Raw genomic sequence first — 12,136 nt, 5'->3', positions numbered from 1 at the left:
TCTAAAATGTATTTCATCAAGGAAGAGACCTTGCGAGAATAAGGTAAAACCAACAGATCTTTTCCATTTGGCTGACTGATTACCTGTTATTTTTTAGGCCTCTTTGCACCTCCACGTGCCTTCAGTGCAATCTGACGAGCTGCTTCACAGTAAACACTCCCACCCACTTGACTCAAATCAGACTTCAGATGTCCTCAGGTACAGCTCTTTTTACCATTAAGAGTTCTCCATAACAACTTTGCAAGAATACAATGTTGATCCTTATGTATTTTTCTCATTTTTGGTGGTAGTTTACAGTTATGCACCCTTGGATTGCTAGATGAATTATATATCATTCAGAGTGAGTGCTTTTCTTTCTAACACGTGTAGTCTACTTTTGAGAACAATTTTAATGAAAATCAGTTTTCTTTAGTCTCCTCAAGACTCTCTATTTCATACCTTCCACTTTTTTCTTTAAATTGACTTTGAATCTTAGATGCCATCATTGGAAATTGCTTCCAGAATTTAAAGTGCAAGTAAACACGTGACTTACATAGTTTACTTGCTTTTCAGGTTTGTTTTGGAACAGTACAATGCACTCTCCTGGCTAACCTGTGACCCTGCAATCCAGGACAGACGCTCATGTCTCCCAATTCATTTTGTGGTGCTGAATCAGTTATATAACTTTATCATGAATATGCTGTGATCTTCATTTGATGGAACTGTGCAAGAAAAGAACAAGGGAAAAAGATATTTCGCTGCAAGATTAAGTTACAATTATCTTCTCAGTGAAAGTCATTTGTGATGGGGTCTAATTCTTATTACTTCAACAAATATTGTTTTGACTTGGGGGTATGGGCGATAACCCTGTTATTTTTCATTGACTATACTGAACTCTTTAGGATGATGACTGATCATACAAAGCGTATTATAACATTTTCGTAGCAAAATTAACCTTTTTTTTCCAGTCACAGTATTTGTGAAAAGTAATGAGCCATAGTACCCAGTCATGTTAAATGAATATTAAAAGCATGGAGAAGGAAACATGAGGAACAATGAATTTCAACATATGGCTTCAGAACATCAAGATGTTCTTGTATTGGATTATAGTATCTAGTATTCAAAATGCCTGCATCTCTTATTTATTGTAAGTTTTTAAATGTATAAATTGTCTTATATTTCTTAACCTCTTTTATAAAAATTTTCCTAGAAGGTTTATACTGCCTTCTTGCTTTAAAGCAATTGGTCTAAAATATATGTAATCGTCTTAATTAAAAAGTTGCAGTAGGGTTGCTTTTAGAGTATTATTTTTTTGTAAGGGGGTGGGTGGGACAGTAAATTTGTATTGTCTTGATGTACAGTTTAATGGGGATAGAGGGGGAATAATGTCCATACCATTGTGTGTGGAGGATTTACAGCTAAGCTGTAGTTGCAGAGTACATGTACAGTAATGAAGTTCACTGTGTTTATAAATTGAAAAGGTACCAGGTCTTACAACATTTTATATATCAGTCACACCTTTACAGAATAACATGATGGCAATATACAAGTGATATTGTTAGGTGGTTTAACTTAGAATAAAATGAGAATTCTTCAGTTATATTTTGTACTATGGTTTAGGGCTATGACTAATATTTCAGGCCATTTCCAGTGAAAGAAACTTAGTTTTACAAGAAAAACATTTGCTACTGAATGCTTAAACTAATTTTGGTGTTTAATGTTACATGCTTACATTTTTTGTTGTTGTTTTAACAGTGGCACATCTAGGCATGGGAATATTATTACTTATGAAAATTATCTTCAGGATCTGCTATAAGGTTGAAATTTAGCCCAGCTCTAGGCATTTTACAAATTATTTTAAGAGCAGTCACTCTTGATTGACTTTTTTTTTTTTAATTAAAGATTGGGAATGTGTGTGAGAGTATGCATATGTATGGATGTGTGAGTGCAATCAAACTGTGGTGTAAATAGATCCTCAGTGAATTCTGGTATTCAGACTATTCCACTAGTTAAAGAACCATTTTCTAAACTTAACCTGTTTCCTTTTGCCTTTTTATTTATTTAATTTTCTTGGTTTGGAGATGGCAGTCCCAAACACCAGAGTCTGTACTTTTCTGTAACACAGCTCAGATTAAGGCAGGGCATATGCCAAGGAGGTTCTCACCTCCCTAAAGAAGGGACTTGAATTTTAGGGACTTTAATTCACCCCTTCCTTCAATACAGCTTTCCCTCTTCTTGTTTGCACATGCCAAGATAACTGCTTCTATGCAGGCTTTATCCCCTTAAAAAATCCTTTCTACAGTGCTGCTCACAAGAGAGTCCAAGTTAGCCTCCTACCTGTGTCGCTGACTTGAATTCACAGTCGCCAAGTCTACCTGTCTTTCTTGGAAGCAGTCTAGCTAAATTTTGAATTTGTATGTTCACTAATTCTCTACAAGGACAAAATTGATTGTATTTACAAAACTGTAATTTGGTATGTTTTGTTGTTTTTTGGTTGGCTTTTGTTTTTTTAACTGAAACTTGTTTTGTAAATACTATATGCTTAGCTTAAATATCACTTTCTTATGAACAATATAATTTCTTCAAATTGTGTATATTGAAACATTAGCAAGTCTTGTTTTTCCTATAGAAAAAAACAATTGGTGACAGAGGTTTTTGATCATTTCTTCAAAATTATAATGCAATCCCAATGGTCAGCATATTTTGAAGTTAAAATTTAAAGATCACATCTCTGCATTTGTTCTTAAATTATGCTAACACACTACAGATTATGTTGGCATATTTTGTTCTGTACTTTAAAAAAAAACTTGTCTGAGATTTGAGGGGAAAGATGCTTATTTGGAATTTCTATTAAAACAGTATCCTTTTTTATATATTTTATTAACTCAATAGTGACTCTTACAAATAAAAGCTGTATTCTCAATTGTTTAAATCACTAGCCAAAGTAACCACACCTCAGTTTGAAAACAGATTTTTAAAAAATTATTCCCTGATAGTTTCTTTTATATGGAGCCATAAGGAAGGAACCCATTATACAATTCCTTTTTATCTGGGAATCAGGGAATAGTTCCCAAATATACAGGATTTACTGATAAGATTTTTTTTGCCCTTCATATATAAATTCACACTCAAATAGAAAATTATTAAATAGCCATTAGAAAAGGTCAGGAGATTTGGTTCAGGAAAAAAAAATAAATTAAGCCTTTCATGCAGGATGATGGATCTGACTACTAATGTACTGTCACAGACAAGTATGGGTAGTTTTGTTTTGTTTAAATAGGTAAGCAAAGTAATATACTTTATACCAGTTGATCACCAACACCTTGACTTCTTTGTTACAATGCTAATGTCTGTTTTTTGTGCAGTTATCCATTACAAAGCAGGGTGGGAGTTGAATATTTTGGCATTTTAAAAGATTAGTTATATAATGTCTGCTTCCAGCCAGTGAGAAACATCTAGCCATACCTTTCTTATGCAAGCCATTCAGTTATCAGGACTGTGAATTAACACTGTATGAATAAATTTCTGTACACCTTATTGTTTGGCCAGAAGGCCACCAAGTGTACTTATATGTAATCCTTAAATTTTAAAGTAGCTGTAATTTTTAAATCTTTCTAACTTTTCTTAAACCACTAAAATTAAGCTCTTACTACTTAGTCAACTATCCTCAGCTGTATTTGTACTCAATTGTCAGTATGGCACAGATTACTGTATTAAAATATTCTCCTTTCGTCTTCATATTTACCTTCTGAGGTAATTTTTTAACTTAATGTGTTACTACAAAGATTTTCAGATCTTTAATCAAGCACTATGTTAATACTGTAGTATCAAAGTACTATGTTGCATTATTTAAAATGTTCAAATTGAATACATTAAAAGGAAGTTTTTAAATGCTGTTGCATCATATAATTTGCTATTCATCCACTATGGCATCGCATATCAGTCTGTTAATACATTTAATGTTGCATGAGTGATGTTTTGGTCTGGGTTTCCTCTTAAGAGTTTAGTTTGTCTAAATTAAGGAAAAATGTTTTTGACATACATTTTTTTTTGTTTCCCCCCACCCCTCAAAAAAATCTGCTAGAAATCTTGACCTTTCGATTTTTCTTGGTGTTTTAATGGGCCCAGAACTGTGTTTAAATTTTTATATATATGTTTTCTTTTTTGTGGAGTATTAATTTAAAAACTGGATTTGGGACCTAAAATACTCCTCAGGTTGATGTATTCATGAAGTTTTAAAATAGCTTTAGTTTTCAAAGTAAACTGGATTTGTGGACCTTAAAGTTACTGAGTTTAAACTACAAATTGTAATGTCATTACTGGACATGTCCGCATCAACTCTCTCAAAATAGCTTGGTCACTTTATGAAGGGGCGTTTTAAAGTTGTTTAGCAGTGAGATTTAATATGGTCCAATTGCTTTTTTTTTTTCTTTAACGCAACAAAAAAAGAAGAAGGAACAAACACTATTGCTGCCGAATGCCATAACACTGAGTTGTACAAATTGTGATTGAGGAAATGAAAAGGTTTATACTTTTTAAAAAAAACAAAAACAAAAAAAAAACTTCAAATGGAATAAATTATTCATGAAGCCTTCATTGTGGTGTCTCATTCTGTTGAAAATATTTGTCTTAAATTTGTGTAAAAAGTAGTATTTTTATGTCACTTATAAATGAAAAGGGGCAACCTAAAAACTGACTAATGAAGTTTCAATTTCTTCATCTGAAGTATTTTATTTTTTTAAAGATTTTAATCATACCTCGGTGTATAATATACAGGAAAATTGTATATGTACCTACGTATTAATTCCTTTTAGGCTGATCGGTTTGATATGTTTTCTAGTCTAAACAAGTTACCTTCAAATATTTAAAGCTTAATTGTGTCTCTTTTAAATCACACAGATGTTTTTGAAACATAAGAAAAGTGGGGTTTTTTTTTTTTGGCTGTGCCGCACAGCTTGGGGGATCTTAGTTCCTGGACCAGGGATTGAACCTGGGCTTTTGGCAGTGAAAGCACAGAGTCCTAACCACTGGACTGCCAGGGAACTCCCAGAAAAGTGTTGTTCACATATGAACAACCCACTGAAAATAGCTCTGCGCATTTTTTATAAGCTTCTGTTTAAAATATTTTTGTCCAAACTTAAGCTGAGTAAGGACAGATCCCAAAATTGTTGTGGTCATTTTAAAATCGTTTCTGACAGCGGAAGTAAAAAGAAAGAATCCTGTATGTTGTTGGAACATTTATTTAAAATTTTTTTGTCTTATGGTTTATATTACCTCTGATTTTTTTTCTAACTATTAAAACAGTTTAACTTTATGTTAAAGTTAAAAAGCAGGGACTTCCATGGTGGTCCAGTGGTTAAGACTCCATGCTCCCAGTGCAGGGGACCCGGGTTCGATCCCTGGTCAGGGAACTAGATCCTGCATGCTGCAACTAAAAAAAATAGATCCCATGTACAGCAACTAAGACCCAGTGCAGCCAAATAAATAAATAAATAATTTAAAATAAATAAAAACACCTGCAAGTCAAGCTTTTGGGGGGGAGGGGTACTCGTTGCCCAACTACATACACCCTTTCTTTACTGTTTGTAGTTTTAAGTATTGAAAACCAATCTCTGAAAAATCCTATTTTGAGTGGCTTACTGATATTTTTTCTTCAGTATTTGTTAAGAATTCAAGCTGCTTAGAGACAGACATGTTCCCTACCTTAGGCAAATATACTTTTTACATTGTGACCCACTGTGGTACATCATGGCAAAATCTAATACTTGAAAGCTCAAGATGGTAGTGAATCCCTGGGAATCTTTTCTTGCAGAACTTCTGCCAAGTTCTCCATATGAATTAAGAACTACAGATTGAGAGGTAAAATCATGGAATATGGTGAACATTTTGAAATGTTCTACAAGGAATATATTGCACATGCAAGTGACCTTGGCATCTTGATATTAGTAGCACATTATTTACGTAAGTACAGGCATATCTCATTTTACTGCACTTCACTTTATTGTACTTGGCAGATAATGGGTTTTTTACAAATTGAAGGTTTGTGGCACCCTGCGTTAAGTCTATCAGTGCCATTTTTCTAGCAGCATTTTCTCACTTCGTGTCTCGGTGTCACATTTTGGTAATTCTCACAATATTTTTAACTTTATTATTATATTTCTTACGATGATCAATGATCTTTGATGTTACTGGTACTATAGGCTCAGATGATAGCATTTTTTAGCAATAATGTATTTTTAAATTAAGGTATGTACATTGCTTTTTTAGACATAATACTGTTGCATACTTAACAGACTACAGTATAGTGTAAACATAACTTTTACATGCACTGGGAAACCAAAAATTTCATGTGACTTGCTTCATTATATTTGCTTTACTGCAGTGGCCTGAAACCAAACCCACAATGTTTCCGAGGTATACCTGTATGTATTTGCTAATGAACTTGATGAGGTGACTTGAAATAATATCAGCTTATTACTAAAGGTACAAATATACATTTATCACAATTCTAGAATCAAAATTACAACATGTTCTAACAATTTTTTTTCTGTTTAATGATTTTATTATCAAAATATGCCCAAGACAAAATTGTTACTACAGAACTATTAAATATTTGGAGCTATAGGGTCATTGTAGGTTTTTAAGAAGTCTGGAGGCAGAACATCTACTTCAGGATAAAGGTAGAAATGCTGTTTGAGCTCTATTCAAGCTATTTGTAGTAAATAAATAACCTTTGAAATGTTAGTTTCTAGGGAAACGGACCGTTATCTCTCAGGCATGTTAAATGTTCAGGCTTTGCTTAACAAGATATTCAGGGTGTATTGCTCTATTAACAACTGGTTCAGATAAGTCAATTCCCCATGCCCCCAAGAACATATAGTTAAGAGTATAAAAGTCCCTTAACAAGATATTCAGGGTGTATTGCTCTGTTAACAACTAGTTCAGGTAAGTCAATTCCCCATGCCCCCAAGAACGTATAGTTAAAGAGTATAAAAGTCCAAAGGGCACACTGGGTTATTTGAAGGGTTCACATAAGCAAAAACAAAAGAGAAAGGAAGAGAGTCTGTGGTTTCGGCTCATGGTAAAAGATAAATTTAACTGTTGTGAAAGTATTCCTGAATCATCTATACTGATACTAAGTCTACAGTTTCCAATATCTTCCTGTGTATACGCTAGAAAACATCAATCCTGGACTGAAAACTAAAGAGCCCTCATTCTCAGGGTCCTATAACTGTAACCAGAAATTCTGTTTAATATTGTTTGAGGTGTTTTTTTTCTTTCAGAGCGACCCACCAGCACTGTTTCAGGAATGACCTTTTGTGAAGGTAAAAGGTTGATGTTTTAAAAACTTCCTTACTTTGCCACTCCCTACTACAGAGAAAAAAAAATCTTAGTGATACATTTCAACAGTCCCCAAACCATGTAGCGTCTTATAGGCTTGCATTCAGAATGCCTGAGTTTGTCTTGATTCTGCTTTTGTTGTTTCTTGAGTAAATCTACTTTTAACTAAAGTCAACAATCTTCCTCCACAAAAACCACCTGGTCCTTAATAGTGTTCCTTGTCACTGTGAATGGCACTACCATCCATTCAGTTGTGCCAACCACAAACTCTTCCTTGTAACTAGTCAGCAAAAACTGTTGGTCTTCTGTATTTACTGTCATATATGTCCATTTTTGCCTCTATTGGCCTGACCTTAGTCTAAATTAGCACTATGCAATGCTATAAAGGTGATTAGGGTAGAAGAACCTTATCTGGGTGGACCACTGCAATATCCTCCTAACTTCGTCTCTCTACTTTCAGTATGTTCTTTACTTGGTAGCTTAAAACCCTTTATGGCTGCTTCTTGCTCTAAAGATAGATACCAAAAGTCTTAGATGATTTGTCCTCTGCCTACTTCTCCACAAGCCCCAGAATGGGCCTTTCTCCTGTGTTCTCCTAGCCTCCTAGGCATTTGAGTTCTTTGAAAGTCCCACGGTTATTCTTCCCTTAAGGCCTCCCCCTACTTACCACGTATACCCTTGCCTCAGATCAGGGCCCCTTGTTATATACTCTTATTGTTATATATTCTTATTGTAACACTATATGGGGACTTCATAGTGTTTTTTGTAGTTTATAATTGATTGCCTCTGCTACGAAATGACTCCATAAGGGCAGAAATTTGGTCTGTTTTGCATACAGTTCCAATGCAACACTTAGCATGTAGTAAGGCACTGTAATATTTTTCGTATAGACTTCTTGTAACATACCAGAAATTACACAACTTAGCTTTAGTGTGAGTTTTGCAAATAATTTAAATGAAGTTATAACATTTTAATTACTTGGAACTTTTTTCACATTAGTAGAAGTAGTTTGGCGTCACTGGATTAGGATTCTTGTACTCCTAGTTTTGCCACCTTCTTGCTTGTGACTTCAGACAAATCATTGAACCACTTCGAAGTCTCAATTTGCTCATTTGTACGTGAACTCAACCGTAACCATATCTTCCTAACCAGCTTCGTGAACCTCCAAGGAAACGGCAAAAAACACTTTGAAATTTTTAAAATACAAATGTGAGGGATGATTAATATAATACCTATGTTCTCTAGAAGAGTCAAATCCAGAATAAACTAAGGCTTGCAAGAGAAAAAAGATGCTTAATGGCAACAACAAATACGTTTCTAGCAAGAGCAAGGATGGAAAAGATACAAAGGGTAAAGTATTTAGTACTCAAGCTTTATCTCCCTTCTGTCCCAAACTACCCCCACTAAAAAGATATCAGCTTGAAGGGTCTTCAGGCTCTAAAATGTAAAATAACATGATGGAGTTAAAATCTGAGAGACAGTTAACTGATTTAAAGGAGTCTCAAGTCTCCACACCCAAACGAATTACATCCTGGGTGCTGGAAAAACTTGCAGATACGAATTCAGAAACACTGTAAAAATGAAGGGTTCTGAAAGAGTGGAAATTACAACTTGCCCAGTTTTTAAAGTTTAAAAAACTTATGTCCTAGGAGCTACTAACAAATTTACTTGACTCTAGGAACAAGATCCTCAGAAGCCAGGATAAAGCACTATGCGTTCAATAAACGAATTGATTATCTACCCTAGTAATGAGATATAAACCTTTGACCTTAAGCCCTCGGTCTACTGAGAAACATTTGTATAAACAGTTTGATAAGCCCTCTAAAGTGGTATGAGTGACAATGCAGTGCATATACAAGAGGGAATAGCTGAAATCAAGCTCATATTTTATTTTCACAGCATTGATAAACTGATCACGGAAATCCACATTCAGCAGGTTATTTAAGGTTTCATAATTCATGCTTGAATTAATTTAAAAAACCAATAGTAAGTGCCATACTGTGTGCCAAGGACAAAGAAATAAATATGAATCCTGCCCTCAAAGTACTTACTTTCTGGTGAGAGGGACAGACTAAAAATTCTAACAGTTACAGGGTAATATATGAAGTACCACGATGGAAAGAAGCAAAGGGTGGCTTGGGAGCACTGGAGAAGGGTACTTAGGTCTAATGAAGAGATAGGTGATTTGTCAGGAAAGGATTTCTTACAAGGGAACACTAGAAGTGAGACTTAAAGGATACTTGGGGGTTACTACATAAAGAGAATAAAAGGCATTCCACACAGGAAGAACAGTAGGGGAGAAGACCCATGAATAACATGAAGGATTTGGGAAACAAGCAGTTCAGACTGACTAAAACGGAGGCACCATGGTGGGACATGGCAGAAGTCTAGGCTAGAGAGGAGTCGGACCACGAAAAAACTGTCTTTTGAGTGCCACCTTAAAGAAAGTGAACTTTATCCCTTAGAAGGGAAGTGTTTTAGTAGTGGGATGATTCATAATTGGTTGAACAATTATACCCAAAAAGGCTTGATTGGTGGAGCTATGTCAACTTGGAGGGATGTCTCTAATGTTATGCTACAGAACCTTGGCTGGACCCAATTGTACTCAACAATTTACCTATAAAATTAATGTAGGGCTTCCCTGGTGGCGCAGTGGTTGAGAGTCCGCCTGCCGATGCAGGGGACACGGGTTAGTGCCCGGGTCCAGGAAGATCCCACATGCCGCGGAGCAGCTAGGCCCGTGAGCCATGGCCGCTGACCTGCGCGTCCGGAGCCTGTTCTCCGCAACGGGAGAGGCCACAACAGTGAGAGGCCCGAGTACCACCAAAAAAAAAAAAAAAAAAAATTAATGCAGATATGATATGTTTAACCAAAGCAGATAGCCGGTATAAAAGAAGAGTCCAAAGGTTCTTGACAGGCAGAAACAATTGAAGAAATTTTGTAAAATAGACACACTTTTGAGGATAATTATAAAAAGAGTTCCATGTTGAGAAAACCGGAGCTAGATATCTCCTGAGATCCCTTTACTTTTGAAATTCCGTGATTCTATTTCCAAAGAACATTGGTGCTCCTTTAAATACCTAAGTCTTCTAATTTGTTGAAGCTCATTTACTGGGCAATAATTTACATAAAAGCACCTAGAGTACCTGAAACACAGTAGATACTGTTTTTTTCTCTTTTTTTGTTTCTCTTTTTCTTTCTTCCCTTAGTCTGATTGAAAAATAGTTAAAGTAGGAAAGAATAAATCAAAGTAAGCCAGTCATGGTTGAGAGTCCGCCTGCCGATGCAGGGGACACGGGTTCGTGCCCCGGTCCGGGAAGATCCCACATGCCGCAGAGTGGCTGGGCCCGTGAGCCATGGCCGCTGAGCCTGCGCGTCCGGAGCCTGTGCTCCGCAAAGTAAGCCAGTCAGAGGTGAATGTTCACTTCATCCAGGTCTTAAAGTATAGGAACTTTATAACATGTTTCATCAAATCTAAGACACCAGTAATTGCAAAACATTTTATGTACCACTAAGAAAAAAAAATGCTGTCAAGTACAGCTTAACACCTAGTAATTGTAAGATGTCCCAGTTTCAGAGATGTTAAAATGTGAAAAAAAGTCATCATAGAATTGATGAAACATCTTTTCATGAGGAGAAAAGGTAATGAGCCTCAGTACCACACTGGTCTTAAAAAGGGATTATTTCCTCAAACATTTAATAACAAAAAGATATGCCATAATTATATAAGATACTCTTGATAAACCTTTGATAAGATACTCCTTTGATAATCAAAGGCTAATTTCTAGCATTATTTACCATTCTAGAAGTTCCCGAATCTGCCTTAAGTAAACATCTGATCTGCCAAGTCTTTAAAAATTCGTTTTAGTATAGTTAGGGAGTAGGCCTCAGAGGAAGCCAATCTAAAACTCAAAAGCTCATGAATAGGGCTTCCCTGGTGGCGCAGTGGTTGAGAGTCTGCCTGCCGATGCGGGGGAGACGGGTTCGTGCCCCGGTCCGGGAAGATCCCACATGCCGCGGAGCGGCTGGGCCCATGAGCCATGTCCGCTGGGCCTGCGCGTCCGGAGCCTGTGCTCCGCAACGGGAGAGGCCACAACAGTGAGAGGCCCGCGTACCGCAAAAAAAAAAAAAAAGGCTCATGAATAAATCTTTTTTCACTAGGATTTCTGAGTTCTATAGAATGATTACAAAAATGATTTCACTGGCAAACATTACAATGTAGATTTGAAAGACTTTTGTTGACTACGTGGATATGAGGGGGAGAGGTTGGAGTCTAGGATGACTTCCAGGTTTCTAGCTTGAGCAACTCTGGGTGTTAGAAATATTCACTGAGATAAAAATTGGAAGAGAAAGGTACTTGGAGGAAGATAAGTATCAATACTCATCACCATTACACTCTAGATATCTCATTCAGGTAGGATATGGTTTGCTATTCTCTACAGATCAAGATGGATGTACATGTTGTATCTCCATTAGTGATTACAGGATCATAAACAGAATTGGAAGAGATCTTAAAAATCACTTAGTTCGGGGCTTCCCTGGTGGCGCAGTGGTTGAGTCCACCTGCTGATGCAGGGGACACGGGTTCGTGCCCCGGTCTGGGAGGATCCCGCATGCTGCGGAGCGGCTGGGCCCGTGAGCCATGGCCGCTGGGCCTGCGCGTCCGGAGCATGTGCTCCGCGTCGGGAGAGGCCACTGCAGTGAGAGGCCCACGTACTGCAAAAAAAAAAAAATCACTTAGTGCATATCCACCACCTCCTCTTATTCATCCCCCAAACCAGTGTTTGAATTCCCTTCACTCTTGTGAAATGATCAT

The 12,136-nt window shown here is 36.5% G+C and overlaps 1 protein-coding gene across 2 annotated transcripts in view; it reads left to right on the top strand.

Moving 5' to 3' along the window:
- MED13 (mediator complex subunit 13) overlaps window positions 1-4,575 on the top strand; it is a 95,310-nt gene extending 90,735 nt beyond the window's left edge. For both annotated transcript variants that reach the window (XM_004271739.2, XM_033431635.2), the window contains exons 29-30: window positions 98-198; window positions 553-4,575. In XM_004271739.2, coding sequence (XP_004271787.1) covers window positions 98-198; window positions 553-685 — 234 coding nt within the window. In that variant the 3' untranslated portion in view covers window positions 686-4,575. The remainder of the gene's footprint in view (window positions 1-97; window positions 199-552) is intronic.
- Window positions 4,576-12,136: the final 7,561 nt, after the last annotated feature.

The sequence above is a fragment of the Orcinus orca genome, chromosome 19 (assembly GCF_937001465.1).
Source record: "Orcinus orca chromosome 19, mOrcOrc1.1, whole genome shotgun sequence".
Classification (NCBI taxonomy): Eukaryota; Metazoa; Chordata; class Mammalia; order Artiodactyla; family Delphinidae; genus Orcinus; species Orcinus orca.
This window is presented reverse-complemented; position numbering and strand designations above follow the sequence as displayed.